General features: G+C 36.5%; 1 protein-coding gene across 1 annotated transcript in view; it reads left to right on the forward strand.

Annotated features, from left to right (window-relative positions):
- The window catches only part of grm6a (glutamate receptor, metabotropic 6a), a 64,098-nt gene that overhangs the window by 35,858 nt on the left and 10,676 nt on the right, over positions 1-17,564 (forward strand). Inside the window, exons 5-10 of the mRNA XM_082189142.1 lie at positions 4,993-5,147; positions 5,722-5,862; positions 6,043-6,243; positions 8,615-8,754; positions 10,541-11,164; positions 15,695-16,006. Of these exons, the coding sequence (XP_082045268.1) occupies positions 4,993-5,147; positions 5,722-5,862; positions 6,043-6,243; positions 8,615-8,754; positions 10,541-11,164; positions 15,695-16,006 (1,573 nt within the window). The remainder of the gene's footprint in view (positions 1-4,992; positions 5,148-5,721; positions 5,863-6,042; positions 6,244-8,614; positions 8,755-10,540; positions 11,165-15,694; positions 16,007-17,564) is intronic.

The raw sequence follows: 17,564 nt of genomic DNA on the forward strand, positions 1-17,564 counted from the left end.
ATTGCTATATATGTCAGAGGTCGCACGCCTCTGGAGCAACTAGGGGTTAAGTGTCTTGCTCAGGGACACATTGGTGTCTCACAGTGGATTCAAACCCGGGTCTCTCACACCTAAGGCATGTGTCTTATCCATTGCGCCACTACCACCACCAGTCTAACAGGGGCTTTGTCCATAGTTTTTTTTAAAGGGGTGGTTGATTATGATTTCACTTTTCTAACTTTAGTTAGTGTGTAATGTTACTGTTTGAGCATAAACAACATCTGCAAAGTTACAACGCTCAAAGTTCAAAGCAAAGGGAGATATTTTCTTTTAAAGAAATTGCTTTTTAAGGACTACAACAAACTACACAACATTCCTCCCAGGTTAGTGACATCACCAACTCTAGAATTTACATAAACCCCGCCCCCGGGAATGTGATTTATAGATTATCATGACAGAATATGCTAACCAATGACTAGAAGATAACTACACACAAGTTACATAAATTCATCAAACCATTCAGAAATGTTGTCTACACTTCTTCTTGAGTCTCTCCATCTTTCTGACTCTGGTCTGAACATAAAAGGCTAAAAGTTTTTGAAATTCAGTGCATGTCTGTGTGAGGTAATCAAAGCTGCTAAGGAGCTCTTGAAGCTCCGCCCCCTGTGCCGGGAGCAGCAGCTCATTTGCATTTTAAAGGGACAGACAAAAACTGTGCGTTTTTGCTCACCATCAAAAAGTGACCATTTTAACATGCTATATACAAATATCTGTGGGGTATTTTGAGCTTAAACTTCACATACACACTCTGGGGACATCAAAGACTTATTTTACATCTTGTGAAAAGGGAATTATATCACCCCTTTAATGATTCTGTCTGGAACAAACTGTTCGTTCCATCTGTCGCTGTGGAGCAGACTAATGTTGTCACAGATTTGTTAATGGTTGACTGGTAACAAGGGCACATGTGGATTATTTTATATGATTGAACTAACTTTTAGTATTTGTGACATTTAGGGGAGATTTGTAAAATAAACCAAATACTAAATGCAACGTGCGTGCATTTAGAGAAAACGCCCTTTGATGTACTGATAAGACAATATGAGATACTTTGCTTTTGATATGCAATGCATCACACATGCTCCTGTATGCATGTAAATGGAGTTGGCTGCTGACCAACGAACCAGAAAAGGGAACAATAGGCCAGAAACATGCATGATTAGCCAACGCATTGCAAGTGCATGGTCCTGATACATGTTACTGTACAGTAACAAATCTCAGTAGGGGGTGATAGAGTTCCCTTCAAATGTCTGTGCCATTAAATGTGTTTTTATTCATATAGCTTGCTACATGTCAACAGTTTAACTAAACATACCTGCTCAGCGTGATTATCTTTATATTGTTGAGACTGTAATGGCAACAGTTCACCTGAAAAAATACTGTAGAAGACAGCTTTGTATTGCCCGCTTTAACACTGCGAATGCAACATGTACTTGCACTGTGTTATGAATTGCGTTCTGACCCATTTCTGAAATGCATGTAAAATGCATGCTAATGTGAAACCAAAATTGCATTCATAACGACATTATGTAGCTCTGCCTCTTTTCAGCGCTGCACTCGTTGTGTTCTGTCTTCCGGTTTGTATTTCCATAGCATTAAGTTAAAATCTTACAGATTTATGAAAAACATTACAATGATCAGGATAACTTTCGTTAACTCTACAATAAGTAAATCCACTTAATCATGTAATTAATCTTCGACGGCGATGCCATAGAAATATACAGAGCTACTGCAAAAACAGAAGTTCAAACAAAACAATTCTAAAGATGGCTGTGAGCTTGTTTATCTGGTGTGTAAGGTCTATACAAATATATTGAAGTTCTTAAAAATAAAGAATCTAATTAAAACCAGTAAAGGTTCTATAGAATGATGTCATTATAGAACCTTTTTAATTTCTTCAAAGAATGTTTATTCTATTCCTATTCTTTTAACTTCTTATTTTTGTTGTTATTCCTTAGTTCATTTGAGAAATAATCTATTTATTGGTTCTTTATAGAACCCAGACACCAATACCAATAATGAAACATCAAGAACTTGTTAATTTACAAAGAACCATATTATCAACTTAAACCTGCATGACTTTCTTTTTTTCGGTGGAACGTAAAATATATTTTGAAGAATGTTGGTAACCAAACCATTTCCATTGACTTTTATTGTGTGGTCAAATAAATACAGTGAAAGTCAATAGGAACCAAAACAGTTTGGTTACCAACATTCTTCAAAGTATTTTCTTTTATGTTCCTCAGCAGAAAGTCAGTCATAAAGGTCTGGAAGTAAATGACAGAATTCTCACTTTTGCTTGGACTATTCCTTTCGGACTTCTACACAAAAAAGGTTCTTTGATTAATGCTTCAGAACATCTGTCACGGGTCCTGGTTGCAGCAGAGATGAAACAGGATCTATGAGCAGCAGTCTTTATTTCAAGCAAAAATCAAACTAACAGAAATACTCAGGACACTTCGAATTATGTAACACGGACCAGGACAACCACGCTTACAGTGACGTCAACAGACAACTAGACAGGATTAAACTCAGGCTTAAATACACAGGCAAACAAGAGGAATTAATGAGACTGATTAATAAGACACACCTGAACACAGTCAGTAACCATAGAAACAAACAGAGAGAGAACGAAGGAGAACTGAAGTAATTAACAGATTAGAAAAGATTAACTCAGAAACTCAGAACTCAAAACATGACAACATTATTGAAAAACTTTTATTTTTTTCAACACCTCTACTGTGTTAATGTACATATTAGTAAGTTCAGATAAATTTACTGACTCTCTTGTTCGATCTCGTTCATCAAAATGAACAAATCTTTTTTTGAGTCATTTCGTTCATTTAAGGGGCTTTAAATGTTATACTTTTAACAGGCAAATTCCCCGAACACATCCACCTATGCAATCTTGATCATATTCTGAATTAAGAAATCATTATAATGCAGTCAAAAATTATTAACAGGGAACATAAATAATTACTTTACCTTCCGAGTCTTTCGTTCATTTGTCACGGGACGGACTAGTACATATATTCTGTTTTTACACTGGTTCTCAAATAACAAGGGAAGACAGAATATTTCTTCATTTTAAATGATGATTGGAAATCTGAAGTGTGACGTGTATCCGCTGTGATTTAGCTCTTTGGGCATCTCAGGAGTGTCACCCTTCACCCATGAAGTGCTAAAGCTGCAGGGGGAAATGTCATCTTAGAAGGTGCTACAGTGTCAAATCCAAAATAAGCTGTCTGTATCATTTTATCTCAGAGCTTAGATGACCTTTTCATATATGATAAGAGTGGATACAGTATTCAAGACTCCTGGCATAATATCATTTTACTTTTTCCATATATTTGAACTTGCAAATTCAGAAGTACCAAACAAACTCACCCAGTGAAGACAATACTTTGCTATTATCGTCAGCTCTCACAAGTGACGGTTTGCCAACCTGTGTTTGGGTTTCTCAGTCTCTAATCTATATGGCTTGTTGCTGATGCTTTTTGACAGGGTTATGAGGTAGAGAACATCTATGCAGATGAAGTTCCCCCTCATTAAAGCACTCCTGTGAACACGAGCTGTCGCTCGCACTGCGTGAATTGTCAACCACGTCTTCAAATGCATAACTGAATAGCTTAATTCATAATAACTTGGTTCCACTCTAACTAACAATTTGAGATATTTGAATTTCATGAAGGTCTTTTGATTTAGAGAGACTTTTACATATTTATACGTTATATTAATATTTGCTTATGCATGTAGGTGTACTTTAAGACAAAACAGGAGAACGTCCACAGTATTTTTTCTCCCTATAAGTTTATTCCACATTTACGGACAAATTACATTTGTGTGCAAATGTAATAATTTAAGAATTGGCCATTGAGATGTTTAAGGGATGCTGTCAATCTCATTGATAAAAAAATATTCAGATTTTAATGAATCTGAATTTGGTTATGTTCCGGTTATGTAAGTGTCACTTTCAAAAAAAAATTTGTGTCAGCTCCAGTTGTAAAGATTTCATATTTCACCAACACTTGCAAAGGCTCCAAATGATGGCAACTTTGGATCAACATAAACTGCAAAATATGAACTGCTTAACTGAATAGTTGATGTTAACTAACCACATATCATGTATTATTAATACAAAAATCTTCTGTGAAGCTGCTTTGAAGCCATATGTATTGTTAAATGTGCTATACAAATAAACTTGATTTGAATTGAAAAAAAAAACCACATACATAAACATAAATAAATACATCTAAATAAATTACAAAATATTAATAAAAAATATTATTGATTAATTATGCAATTAATTAATTAATTTTCATATATTTTTTTTAATTTGTTACATTTTATTTTTGTGTTATATAAACACATAATTCAGAATATTCAAGTCAAATCAAGTCACATTTATTTATATAGCGCTTTTTACAATCCAGATTGTTTCAACAGGAAAATAATGCAAAAAAGTTTGTTACCCAGATGAAAAGCTTAAGTAAGTTCAGTGATGTTTCATTTTTGTTTAAAAAAAAGTTATTAATTTAGTTCATTTATATATATATATATATAGCCGCTCTGGAGTAAACCGTGAAGTCATCGTCCTGCTCAGTTCAGTTCTTGTATAATAGTGTCAATGCAGGCAGATCAATATTATTGTTGAATATTGAATTAAATGTTAAATTGAATGTCCCCAACTAAGCAAGCCAAGCCAATGGCAACAAATTCATTAGTGCATGTTCAAACAAAGGTAATTCTGAGTAATGTTAGACATAGACGGATTTAAAAAGTCTAATTTGACAACACATATTGAAAAGACAAAACACAAAAGAGCACTCATGTACATAATAGAAGTGCAATGGGGTTGTTAACGGTGTTTCAAGTTGATGTTCTCCACATTTTCACTATAATTTGTAACTAATTTTCAGTATAAACAGTGTAATTGTGCGGTTGCTTGTCCAGGCAGGTCCTGGAGGCTGCGAGGAAGTCCAATTTGACTGGTCATTTTAAATTTGTGGGATCAGACAGCTGGGGTGCCAAGAGCTCTCCGATCCTGGACCAGGAGGAAGTGGCTGAGGGTGCCGTCACCATTCTGCCCAAGAGAGCATCTATTGATGGTTTGAAATATTATATGCATATTTTAAGTCGCCATAAAATAAATGGATGTTACTTAAAACGATAATTTGTGCTTCTATTATTTTTATTTTTATAAGAAAATTGCTCTTCCTGTGTTATGCTCACTTGATGTCTGCGATGTATTCAATGCAATATGCATTGCTCACTTTTCACAATCGAATTAGATACTGATAAAGTATCAAATTAATCCCGTCCTACATTTCTTTCTAGTTCAATAGCTATTTCACTGAGAATTGTCACAATATGGTAGTAAAGTTGGTTGCAACTTCTATTTCTGCCATGTACCGATACTCAAAAGTACAGATTTTCACTACTGATTTTTTTTTTAAAGAAATGAATACTTTTATTCAGTAAGGATACATTAACTTGATCAAAGGTTACAGTACAGAATGTTACCAAAGTTTTCCATTTCAAATAAATTCTGTTAATAAGAGAGACATAAAAAAATCATCCCCAAAGTTTTGACCGGTAGTGTATCTTACAATTGCACTTAATTCTACTCTACTTGATTCTACTATAAACATAAAATTGGTAATTTTTCTGCTTTTCGATCAGGGTTTGACCAGTACTTCATCACTCGATCCCTGGAGAACAATCGCAGGAATATCTGGTTCGCTGAATTCTGGGAGGACGACTTTAGGTGCAAACTGACACGTCCAGGTATCAAGATCGACCCAGAAAAGAAGAAATGCACAGGTGAGAGCTCCTGATAGCCGTTAACTGATGTTTGGAGCAATGACAGGTCACCTTAAAATGTCTAGGTCTTACTTATTAAAAGGTCTTCTGTCTTGCTTATCGTTCACCTACTCTTTTCATTCAACACTTTGCTGTCTCACTGTGTTTATTTCAACTTTTCTCTCTCTCTTTGCCTTTCAGGAGAAGAACGGATCAAACGTGATTCTCATTACGAGCAAGAGGGCAAGGTTCAGTTTGTAATTGATGCGGTGTATGCCATGGCTCATGCTTTGCACAACATGCACCAGGATCTGTGTCTGGGAGCCACAGGTGTTTGTGATAAAATGGACCCAGTGGAGGGACGTTTGCTGCTTAGCTACATCCGCGCCGTCAACTTCAATGGTGAGTTGACACACTTGATCAGAATCACTGAAGACGAGACCTGACTGGCATCAGAAATGCCATTATCAATGCCAAAAGATGTTCAAAGGTCCAAACTAAACCCCATAGAGAGCTTTAGTTTTGCCTCGCAGGCTCATCTGGATTGAGCACAAGTGTCATGCATGTTGACATGGGCCTGCCCTGGGATATTTGAAAACTTTACCCACAAATTAAAATTCTGTTATCATGTTCTCATTGCTATGCTGTTTCAAACCTGCATACAGTAACTTTAGTAATTGTGGAGAACATTTCTTTGTTGTGTGCCTCTTTTGTAAGTCATTTTGTTTAAAAATGTCTCCTAAATGAATAAATGTTAATGTAAAAGTTGAAATTTTGAAGAATGTTAGCTCTTTTCTATATAATCACAGTGTAGGGTAAGAGCACTTTTAAGCTAAAAAATGTATTGTGCTGTATAAGAAGTTTAAACTGCAATTTCCCCAAAATTACAGAAAAGTTGTGGTCACAAACATTCAGATATTTGATCAAAAATACAGTAAAAACAGTAATATTGGGAAATATTATTACAATTCTATAATATTTCTATAATAATTTAATTCTAAAAAGACTTCTATTTTAATATATTTTGAAATGTAATTCATTCCAGTGATGGCTAAGCTGAATTTTCAGCATCATTACTGCAGTCTTCAGTGTCTTCAGAAATCATTCTAATATGCCGAATTACTTCTTATGAAAACATTTTTTATCATCAATGCAAAAAAAAAAAAGTTGCTGCCTAATATATGTATTAGTGGTACCCGTGGTACATTATTCATAATTTTTTCCCAGAGCCCAAAAGAACGACATTTATTTGAAATAGAAATATTTTGCAACATTATGCATTTACTGTCACTTTTGATACATTTATTGTCTAATTTAATGCTGAATAAAAGTATTCATTTCTTTAAAAAAAAATACAAATCATACAAATATCAACTCTTTTAATTATTTAATAATAATAAAAAAGCATATTGTCTATAATTCATGGGTGCATGTTATTCAAAAAGAAATATTTTTTCTTAATTGATTTTTCCACTTCTAAAATGACATTTATTTTCTATTTCTGTAACCAAGGCAGTGCAGTTAATAAGGCAAATAATATTTACCAGTAATTTACTTTTCACAATCCAATCAAATCCTAAAAGGTGAAATCAAGCCACGCCCTACATTATTATTATGCAGAATATTCAGTTTAATTTGGCAATATGTCACGATATTGAAGTTAAATGTGTTGCGAATGACTGTTCTTGTTGCGATGAAATACAGAATGTGCTTAGTGCTTCACAGTACCAGTGTACTGTACTACGAGGCGTAGCTCATTATAGTTTGAAAACAGAAGAACAGTCTCTTTAAAAATGGCAAAGTTCTGCCAAGTAAATCTAACTTTGTTCTGGTGTTGTGAAGCTGTCCATGAAAGAATTCCCATTAAATCACTTTCTCAAGAGTGACTTGCAAACATTTGGTTGGGAGCTCGCCTGGAGGGAATTGGCTGAACAAGCAATATGCATTATTGTGAAGGAGAAAATCACTCCTTTTTTCTACGCCAGAATTTCAAATGAAGCTGTCTTCCGCCTATACAGGATAGGACAAACAAGCAAAAGACAAATCCTCATCCATCCAGTGGTTTAATCATGTGTTCTTGCATAGAGGGATCTAATGACTGAACTAAATACACATATTCAGGTTGACAAAGACGGACTCAAAGCACTCACAGAGTTGAATGTTTGTCCATAGTGCATTCAGAGTTTACCATTCAAATATAATCGTGGACTAAAAACAGATATTGCTGCATGTAATATGCAGGAGGATAAAGGATGCATGAATGGAGCATCTACAGTATATGACAGATGGTTGTAGAGCGAAGTGAAGATGTTTAGAGTCTCAGTGGATAAGGAGTGACAGGAAGAGGAGCTATAGCTAGAACGTCTCTTTATTAAATATCTAGCTGTGATCACGCTCATCCTCTCAGCTATAATTTACTATCACCTCTGTAATGTATTTCTTTAAAGACCCAATGAAATCAGAATCGTTTTTTGGGCTTTTAGTCAATGTTTATAGCTTTGAGATCATCTTCTTCAAGGCTGACAGAAGTAACAATATGTGTTTAAAATTGGCAATATTTCTCTTTCAGGAAACAGATCAAGATTATCAGCTTGCATAATAAAATTGACATTGTCATTCCCCAACTTGCTATATTTAATAAAGATGCGAAAGACAAAATGAAAGCAAAACAATCAAATCAAATAAGTTGAATTTGTTTTTGGAAAATAATGACGTTTATGATATTTCTTGTTGTATGATAACATTATATGAATGTTTATTTTTTGATTATCAGGCAGCGCCGGCACTGCCGTTCTGTTTAATGAAAACGGTGATGCTCCTGGACGCTATGACATCTTTCAGTACCAGATGACCAACACTTCTAGTCCAGGATACAGAGTCATCGGCCAGTGGACCAATAACCTCCGACTCAACGTAAATTGACTCCAATTGCTCATTAGCATACAGATTAATAATATTGACAAATAGTTAGTTCACCCAAAAATGAAATTTCTGTCATAATTTACTCATCCTCACGATGTTCCAAACCTGTAAGACTTTCATTCATCTTTGTAACAAAAAAATCTATATATATTTTTAATGAAAAATATCATAAAACTAATCCACGTGAATTAAGCGGTTTAGTCTAAATGTTCTGAAGAGACTTGATCGCTTTATATGATGAACAGATTGAATTTAGCCTTTTATTCACATATAAACATTGATCAGTGAACATAAACAGAAGCTCAACCGTACATGCTTTGACGCACAAGAATGAACCTCATTGGTTCTTGCAGAAGCTCAAACATGCTGCGTAACACTAGAATGAATCTCATTGGTTCTTGCAGAAGCTCAAACGTGCTGCGTAACACTAGAATGAATCTCATTGGTTCTTGCAGAAGCTCAAACATGCTGCGTAACACTAGAATGAACCTCATTGGTTCTTGCAGAAGCTCAAACATGCTGCGTAACACTAGAATGAATCTCATTGGTTCTTGCAGAAGCTCAAACGTGCTGCGTAACACTAGAATGAATCTCATTGGTTCTTGCAGAAGCTCAAACGTGCTGCGTAACACTAGAATGAATCTCATTGGTTCTTGCAGAAGCTCAAACGTGCTGCGTAACACTAGAATGAACCTCATTGGTTCTTGCAGAAGCTCAAACGTGCTGCGTAACACTAGAATGAACCTCATTGGTTCTTGCAGAAGCTCAAACGTGCTGCGTAACACTAGAATGAATCTCATTGGTTCTTGCAGAAGCTCAAACGTGCTGCGTAACACTAGAATGAACCTCATTGGTTCTTGCAGAAGCTCAAACGTGCTGCGTAACACTAGAATGAACCTCATTGGTTCTTGCAGAAGCTCAAACGTGCTGCGTAACACTAGAATGAATCTCATTGGTTCTTGCAGAAGCTCAAACGTGCTGCGTAACACTAGAATGAATCTCATTGGTTCTTGCAGAAGCTCAAACGTGCTGCGTAACACTAGAATGAACCTCATTGGTTCTTGCAGAAGCTCAAACGTGCTGCGTAACACTAGAATGAACCTCATTGGTTCTTGCAGAAGCTCAAACGTGCTGCGTAACACGAGAATGAATCTCATTGGTTCTTGCAGAAGCTCAAACGTGCTGCGTAACACTAGAATGAATCTCATTGGTTCTTGCAGAAGCTCAAACGTGCTGCGTAACACTAGAATGAATCTCATTGATTGTTACACATCGAGCGAACATGCTTGAGCTTCCGTTTACCACAACTGTGATGTGTGAGTTGCTGAATGTTTATATGTGAATAAAAGCTTAAATAATACTGTTCATAATATAAAGTGAACGTGTCCCTTTAGTAAATCTGGACTAAACCGCTCAATTTATATGGGTTAGTTTTACGATCTCTTTATTAACTCCCTTGTAAAAGAGACTGTGTCTCAATGGGACTTTTCCTGTTTAAATAAAGGTTATATATATATATATATACAGTATATATATATATATATATATATATATATATATATAAACTTTTTTAAGCGTCAAAGTGGTAGTTGCATAGCCGTCAATGGAGGGACAGAAAGCTCTCAGATTTAGATCTGAAGATGAATGAAAGTCTTAAAGGTTTGGAACGACACGAGGATGAGTAAATGATGACAGAATAAAAATTTTTGGGTGAACTAACCCTTTAACATTTTCTTTCTAGTTTAATTCTCATTAAATGTTCTCTGTATTTCATCAGGTAGAAGAGATGCAGTGGACTGGTGGAAACCGTCAAATTCCGGACTCTGTTTGCAGTTTTCCGTGCCAGCCAGGTGAGAGGAAGAAGATGGTGAAGGGTGTCCCGTGCTGTTGGCACTGTGAGCTCTGTGACGGGTATCACTTCCAAGCTGACGAGTTCAACTGCGAGATGTGCCCTTTCGACATGCGGCCGACCCTCAACCGCACGGCCTGCCGGCCAACTCCCATCATCAAGCTGGAGTGGCATTCCCCCTGGGCCGTTATCCCTCTGTTCCTGGCCATTCTTGGCATCCTGGCCACCCTGTCCGTCATCGTCACCTTCATCCGCTTCAACGACACCCCCATCGTGAGGGCCGCGGGCCGCGAGCTCAGCTACGTGCTCCTGACCGGGATCTTCCTCATCTACTTCATCACCTTCCTCATGATCGCTGAGCCGGGAACGGTGGTGTGTGCTTTCCGCAGGCTTCTGCTGGGTCTGGGCATGAGCATTACATACTCTGCCATGCTCACAAAGACCAACCGGATCTATCGGATCTTCGAGCAGGGCAAGAAGTCCGTCACGCCTCCAAAGTTCATCAGCCCCACTTCACAAGTTATGATAACCTTCATTCTGATCTCAGTACAGGTAAACGTGGTAAATCAGAGCTTGAAGCAATTTAGGGATAATTGTTTTATTGTTTTGCTTCCTGCAGGGTGCAACCCATGTTCTTTAAGTCCCAAATCTCATGGAATTGGTTACTGTGTTGGGCTGTTTTAAAATCGCTACAGTATTTACACTACTGTTCAAAAGTTTGGGGTCAGTAAGATTTAAAAAAAAGTTTTTATTTAATCAAAAATACAGTAAAACAGTTTTATCCTGAAATATTATTACAATTTAAAATAACTGTTTTTTATTTGAATATATTTTAAAATGTGATTTATTATTGTGATGCAAAGCTGAATTTTCAGCATCATTACTCCAGTCCTCAGTGTCACATGATCCTTCAGAAATCATTCTAATCGGTTGCTCTGGATTTTTTCCCTTTTTTTTCTTGATTCTTTGAAAAAAAGGTGTAACATTATAAATGTCTTCTCTGTAACTTTTGATTAATGTAATGCATCCTTGCAGAAAGTATTAATTTCTTCACACACACAAAAAAAAAATCATAATGACCCCAAACTTTTGAATGTTGGTGTACATATTTTCTGTCCTGTGAACCTTTTAATAGACCTTGCATATTAAGTTTGCACAGAAGAAGTATTTAAAACAAAATAACACACATCACCTTTAACTTTTAACTTCATGCATTTATTAAAATCTGTAGCTTCGGTGAGGTCAAATTATTGAATTAAGGAATTATTAATTTAATTTGTAAAGAAAATTCTTCTTCACTTGATCCAGAATTCTGTCGAGAGGCACCTTAGGAAGTCCTTATCTTACTGAAACGTACATGAACCTCTCTGTCTCACCCTAGCCAAACATGGGTTCGTGAGCGACACAGAGCCACTGGTTATGGTAACTAAAGCCCCTATACTGTTGTCCCACTCTCAGTATGTCCCTGTTTGAGGTTTAGTCAATAGCAGTCTCCCAGCCAAGCAGATTCTCCTGTGTTTGGACACTCTGCCGAAGCTGATAAGCTGCCTGCAGACCTCATCATGTTGAGTGCTCTGGCTTCATTCTGCTTGTGCTAGCAAACGTGCCAGCCACGCAAATGTGCGAAAGCAACAGATTCAACATCAGTAAAGGCGGAAAAAATGCTTGAGTGATTTACAGGTGACAAGAAAGCTCCTCCGCTGTCGATACACATTGTGTCTGCTGATAAACACCTCTCCTCCGATTAAAAACTGCTGATTGGAACTTTTACAAAAGAATATTTTAAACGCTTTTGTAGTTCAAGCTTAGCCCCAGAATTATGCGCATGACTCACTGGCAACTGCGTGGGGGAGACGAGATTAACAGGACGTTAGCGGGAGGATGATTGACAGCAGGACGTTTCTCAGCACCTCCTCCAGCACATGTTGGCAGATGTGACACCGATGCTCAGTTGAGAACGGAACTCCGCCGAGCGATTCTGACAGCAACATCTGTCTCCGCGACAACACGCCGGCTGCCCGGCTGCTGTTCTGTTCTCCTCCCAGTCGCAGAAGTTTCTGGGAAAGTTTGAGCCTTACCTGATGAGCACCCTCACTCAGGATCAGTCTCTTCCTAGTCGGAATGTTCTAGTTGAGAACAGGTGCAGAGGACGCTCTCTAAATCACGCCTCTAACAGCTGCTCTCATCCGGTGACCCTCCGCACTTACATGGTGAATGACTTTGCTACATTATGATTTATGGTAATCATACGTCCCCCTTTAGCCATCCTTAGAAAAGTCCTTGTTTATATTTGCGGTTCAAAATGTAAAATAGTAACTTCCCAGCTGAAAGGGAACCTTCTCCACACTTTAGCTGATGTTGTGGAAAGGCTCTCAAAGTTATGAACCAACGTTCTTCCAGTAACGTTTATAGAAAATGATCAGGGCCCGATTTCCCGATAACGTTATCTCTTAGCGCGCTACGAAGACTCGTAAGGTATAACTTAACTAAAGGTATACCATTACTAGGCGTGTTCCCCGAACTATACCTTAGAAAGCTGCTTAAGATATCCCTTCTTACGTGCGACGTTACCCCGGCGCTGTCCATGGCGATGGCGCTGAATCTGTTGATATCGATGACTCGAGAATCAATTATTCTCTTGTCCAGGCGCTGTTTCACTGTTATATGCAAGAAAGTGGTGTTCTTTATAAAAGAAGCACTTCAGAAATAGTTGAAATTACATTTATTAGGACTATTGGATATTATAAAAAATAATCCAAACTATAATAGCCTAGCCTACATATTTTAAAATTGTATCATATATTGCTGCCATATTAACCATTTCAAAAATTGTACGTGCTTTCTTCTCTTTCCCATTTTTGTTCGCTGAGGTGGAGCTGCGATGAAATATTGTTCTTGTAAATACTTTCCAGCATTTCAGTTATAAAAGTTTACATCTTATGTACGGTGCTCGTGATCAAAAAGGATTTAAACAGTGGATTTTGAATCTCTTCTTGTAAACTCAGAGATGTGGATTCAGACGGCAATTAAATGACCACACGACTTGTTTGTCAAAAAACAGTAGGTACTAATTTGGCCAGGGATTTTTACGCGGGTTGGGTGAGAAAAAACACTGATATTATTCGGACGGCACTAAAATCACCGACTTACCCCTGTAAATGTTTAAAATACCGGACGAGCCCATGAGAAAAACAATATTAGCGTCCGAATAGAACTGAACTGACAGTAGCCTATGCTTTCACTGGCCTTTAAAAGCGCTCTTTTATTAAATTAATAATATAATATATAATAATAATATAATTAAAATTCTAACAACAATCAGTGTGATTGACAATTTTATTCTTTGCATGAAAACACTTGAATTAGCCTAAATGAACTGTCTGGGTGTATTAAAACTTCAGAATTATATTCATATAGACCTGCAACAGTGATAAGGTAAAGCTAAGAGTGGTCCAGACCAACCTTACGAAAGTGTGACTTACAGAGGATATACTTAGCGTACGAACGTGTCGGGAATCGTGCCATGTTAAGAGAGAGGTTAAGGAATAGGTTAAGAACTACTTAGTGATAAGAACGTTTTGGGGAACCGGGCCCTGGTCTTTAATAATGTTCTCAAACATTGTTCATGGTACTTTTTATTTTATTTTGTTGCAGAAATTTTTAGTTTAGAAATGTTACTACTTTAGAATGTTTCAGAATGTTCAGAGAACATTCAAAAGGAACATTCCTACTATGTCTGAAGAATGCTAAAACAGAATGTTCTATCTAAAGTAAGGACAGAAGACATTCAAGACAATCAAGACCGTAGTTCCATGTCTCAAGTTCATTGAAGTTGTCTGTCTGAATATGATGAGAAATATTCAAGTTCTTAGTGAGATCTCACTTTTGATTGCAGACTTGCCAGACGGCAAATTGGTGGAGTTTTAGAGACTTAAAGACACATGAGTATTTAAGTCTCCATTTGCTGTCTATTTAATCTCACTTGAGTCAAGAAAAGTTTTATTGTGATTTTTCTTTTCTATGGACAGTCCTAACCTGAAATAATAGGGATGTTGTTGACCCAGTAACATGTTTACTAATATATATTTATATTTATATTTATACTACATTGCACCCAATAGGACATGGAAATAAAGTTAATTATTTTTCAGAAGTCTCTTGTGCTCACGTGTTTGATCAAAACTACAGTAAAATGAGCAGTGAAATATTATTACAATTTAAAGTGACTGTTTTCTTTTTTAATATTTTTTAAAATGTTATTTATAGTAGAATTTTCAGCATCATTACTCCAGTCTTCAGTGTCACATGATCCTTCAGAAATCATTCTAATATGCTGATTTGAGGCTCAAGAAATATTTCTTATTATTATCAATGCTGAAAACAGTTGTGCTGCTTAATATTCTTAATAAAACCATGACAAGTTTTCAGGATTCTTTGATGAATAGAAAATAAAAAAATAAAAAAAACCTGCATTTATTAGAATGCATAAATATACAGTAAATATATACGTAAATAGTATAAATATATATATATTTTGTAATATAAATATCTTTACTGTCACTTTTGATCACTTTAATGCATCTTTGCTAAATAAAATGATTAATGTCTGACCCCAAACGTTTGAACTGTAGTGCAATGTGTAGTTGTTTCTGCCTTGTTTTCTGTGTACATTATGGTCAAAATACACAAAACTTGAATTGTTCCCCTTTTTAATTCAGAATTAAAAACATAAAATTTTAAATGCTACATTTCAGCTGAACTAGACATAGCCCCTTTTTTTCGTTTCAGAAATCTAGGCACGTTATTATTAAGCGAGGAGAGGATCTTATAGTTTCTTTTGTGTCTGTAAAAAAGCACTTTAAAACCCATCATTAAGAGCAATCAGGCTGATAGGTGGCCTATTTTAACCAGTAATCTTGTGCGAAGTCGTGTCTGCTGAAGACTGGCTAAAACGCATTCCCTTTTTACACTATATTCTACATGCATCAATCTAACTGCAGCGCTTGACAAATGAGTCTGACCTTCTGATTGACTCTGTCTCGCCGTTAATGATAAGCTTTTACTTCCTCCCGTCTCTTGCAGGTTGTGGGTGTTTTCGTCTGGTTTGGGGTGATGCCGCCACACACCACCGTGGACTACGAGGAGCAGCGGCCGCCCAATCCAGAGTTGGCACGTGGCGTCCTGAAGTGTGACATGTCTGATTTGTCGCTCATCTGCTGCCTGAGCTACAGCATCGTGCTGATGGTCACATGCACTGTCTATGCGGTCAAGAGCAGAGGCGTGCCTGAGACTTTCAACGAAGCCAAACCCATCGGCTTCACCATGTATACCACCTGCATCGTCTGGCTGGCGTTTGTGCCTATTTTCTTTGGCACAGCACAGTCCACTGAGAAGGTGAGACGTGCGTTATAATGTGATTATTAATGTTGTTAAACAAATGGTTCACCCAAAAATGCAAATAATTTACTCAACATCATGTCGCACCAATCCTGTATGATTTTGTATGATGACTGTTCATCCCAAGTACACTACTGTTCAAAAGTTTGGGGTCAGTTTTTTTTTTTTTTTTTGTGAAAGAAATCAATACTTTTATTTAGCAAGGATGCATTAAATTGATTAAAAGTAACAGTAAAAACATTTTTAATGTTAAAAAGAATTATATTTCAAATAAATGCTGTTCTTTTTATTCATCAAATATATCACTGTTTCCACAAAAATATTAATCAACATTTCAGCATTAATAATAAGAAATGTTCCTTGAGCAGCAAATCAGCATATTAGAATGATTTCTGAAGGATCATGTGACACTGAAGACTGGATCAATGATGCTGAAAATTCAGCTTTGCATCACTGGAATTGTATTTTATAGTATATTCAAATAGAAAACATTTTAAATTGTAATAATGTTTCACAGTATTACTGATTTTACTGTATTTTTGCATAAGCATTAAAGCATTAGAAGCTTTAAAAAAATCGTACCGATCCCAATCTTTTGAATGGTAGTGTATAAAGTGACAAAATGCACTATAAAAGTGGTTGTACTTTATATTCCACATCTTCTGAAATCATACGAAATCTTTTTTTGAGGAACAAAAACTGAAACTGTTTGTTGTTTAAATGGTGCTTCAGCACAATGCTCAAATCTCAAATCTCATTAGCATATGCATATGCATATTCAAATGTCATTGACGTGTAACCGAACACGATATGCAAGTTTGAACTTGCAGAAGTGAAAATGAGACCTTTGGGATGGTTTGAGGTTGAATTTGACCTCATTCTCCATGTCCTGATGAAAAAAAGCCTCCTCAGAAGTGGATTCCAGTGGTGTTAGAGGAGTAATCCTCCACTTTCCCAATCTTTTTTTCTTGTTGAATATACCGTTTTATTCACGAATTTGCCATATCATGAAAACAAATTATTTTGCAAATGCTGTTTTATATAGAAGTGTTTTTCATCATTACCTGGTGGTGTTGCTAGTTGCTTTTTTATGACTGTTCTATCGTAAACCGTAAGGCTTTCCTTATACATATGCAATGGGACGGAGAGCAAATGCTACACATGAAATATTCGGATGTCGTCTTTTCCATCTTCAAAACACAATATATAGAAATGCAACACCATCTCTCTTTGAAACAACTTCCAGTATTTACAGCACAGTTCTGCTCCAATCCAGCAGCAAAAGAGCAGAGCTTAGTTACCATTTAAGTCCTTAAGTAGAAAATTATGTGAAATGAAGTCATTTCAATATGAAGCCATTGAAGTAAGCAACAACCTGCCAGGCTCACGATAACAAGTCCAAGTTGAATTGCTCACAGTTTCTCTTTTGAAGAGGCCTTTGATATGGCAGACATGGAAAGGGATGAGATGAGAAAAAACAACATTTCATTTCTCCCCTTTATCTGCCAAAGACACACCATGACACAGAGACAAAGACTCTTCCGCCCACCAATGA

This window comes from Leuciscus leuciscus, assembly GCF_965113295.1.
Source record: "Leuciscus leuciscus genome assembly, chromosome: 13".
NCBI classification, from domain to species: domain Eukaryota; kingdom Metazoa; phylum Chordata; class Actinopteri; order Cypriniformes; family Leuciscidae; genus Leuciscus; species Leuciscus leuciscus.